We start from the raw sequence: 1587 nt of genomic DNA, 5'->3' as shown, positions 1-1587 counted from the left end.
TTATTTTACAGGTAACCTACATATCTCCTGTAGAAGAAATACACAGTATGTTATACTTTAAGTTACTGTACATGTAAAAGGTAGAAATGGTGACACTGGCATGTGGTGCCTACATTAGGGGGGGGGTCAAAGAGGAGAGCAGGGCTTCTTGGCAGTGCATGTCGTCAGAATGGTTTGTTCTTCGGCAGGTTTACTCGTCCAGCAGCTCAACTAGTTCATCTCCTGTCAGAAAAGAACCTGAAGGGAAACACGAAGGCAGTGGTTTAATGAGAGGCTTCATAGTTAGGGAAAGGACAGAGCTGAACTTTAAACGCTCTGAACACCACACAAAGTTGTGGGCTTTTGAATGCACCCCAAACCACCTGAGGTTGGTGAAGACAGCGTACGCTTGTGTAAAACTGACCAAGAAATGTAACTTAACTGATGCTTCAAGTGCAGTTATTGATGGGCTGTTAAACCTTACTTTTAAATGTTTGATTTGATGCTCCGTCTGCATTATAATTCTTTGCACAACCAATGTTACTCATTTAAATAGCAACATGATAAGTTGGTTAGCTGGCAAATGTTGGTTAGAACAATATGTTGACCAGCTTGTTTGGCCTGGTTTGTGATTTGAATCACTTTGTAGGGACAGAAGTCTGTTTACACACACTGACACATTCATTTCCTAGTGACTTACCTGTACCCTAGCCTAAAGCAAACCTTAAACCAAGTCGTAACATTATAATTTAATGACTTACCAGCATCTGGTCTCCTCCAGGAAGGTCAGTCCCCACACTGTGAGTGTGTAAACGGATTGCAGTCCCCACAAAGTGATTTGAATCACAAATTAAGCCAAAACAGCAGGTAAACATTTCATCCTAAACAAACACCTACAGTTTGCTAGCTAGCCAACCTAACGTGCTGCTGTTTAGAGGACTAGTCATGTAAATGCTAATCCTGCAGATGGAGCTTTAAATCAATGTTTAAAAATAAAGCTGATTAACTATGAAGTGAATTTTCTGCCACAATATATAATACTGACAGTAGGCTCTTTGAAAGGTTGAAAATGAATTGAATGCATGAAACATGGTTTGGCAGACAAAATCAAAAATGTATGGTTTTAAAAAAATGTAGGACTCAATTTTCGGAAGAAAGAATTTTTGAAGTGTTACAAATCAGTGTCTTCAAAGTTTTGAAACTTGCTTTGCAAACATTGATCTAATTTCTTTCATAGATTCAATTGTTTGTTTGCTGTCTTTTTTCCAGTTTCAGCTCTTTCCCCTGCTAAAACAGGGATAGAAAGAAACTGAGCAGTGTGCTGAATGTCTGAAAGGAGGGTGAATGTCTGCAAAGCAAGTTTCAAAACTTTGAAGACTGATTTGTAATATTGAAAAGACAGAAGCATTTTTCAGTTTTAAACCATACTGTATGCATTCAACCTTTCAAATCCTAGAAGCAATTTCACTTCATGGTTAACAACCAATAACTGATAGATAACCGGCAGCTGCACTTGAAGCAGCAGTTTACGTAAAGAGCCCATGGCATGCTTTTCCTTGTTTTCTGATTTATCTACAATGTTACAACAGTGAATTATCATCCTAAATG

At 38.4% G+C, this 1587-nt stretch overlaps 1 protein-coding gene across 10 annotated transcripts in view; it reads right to left on the bottom strand.

The window, feature by feature from the left end:
* Positions 1-6: 6 nt before the first annotated feature.
* The window catches only part of ppfia2 (PTPRF interacting protein alpha 2), a 141930-nt gene continuing 140349 nt past the window's right edge, over positions 7-1587 (bottom strand). For all 10 annotated transcript variants that reach the window (XM_020613667.1, XM_020613669.1, XM_020613670.1 and 7 more), the window contains one exon: positions 7-237. Coding sequence is in view for 2 of the 10 variants with exons in the window: in XM_020613669.1 (XP_020469325.1) it covers positions 226-237 (12 nt within the window). In the remaining 8 variants the exon portion in view is untranslated. The remainder of the gene's footprint in view (positions 238-1587) is intronic.

The sequence above is a fragment of the Monopterus albus genome, unplaced genomic scaffold, assembly GCF_001952655.1.
Source record: "Monopterus albus unplaced genomic scaffold, M_albus_1.0 scaffold136.1, whole genome shotgun sequence".
Classification (NCBI taxonomy): domain Eukaryota; kingdom Metazoa; phylum Chordata; class Actinopteri; order Synbranchiformes; family Synbranchidae; genus Monopterus; species Monopterus albus.
The sequence above is the reverse complement of the archived record's forward strand: the minus strand, read 5'-3'. Positions and strand labels throughout refer to the sequence as shown.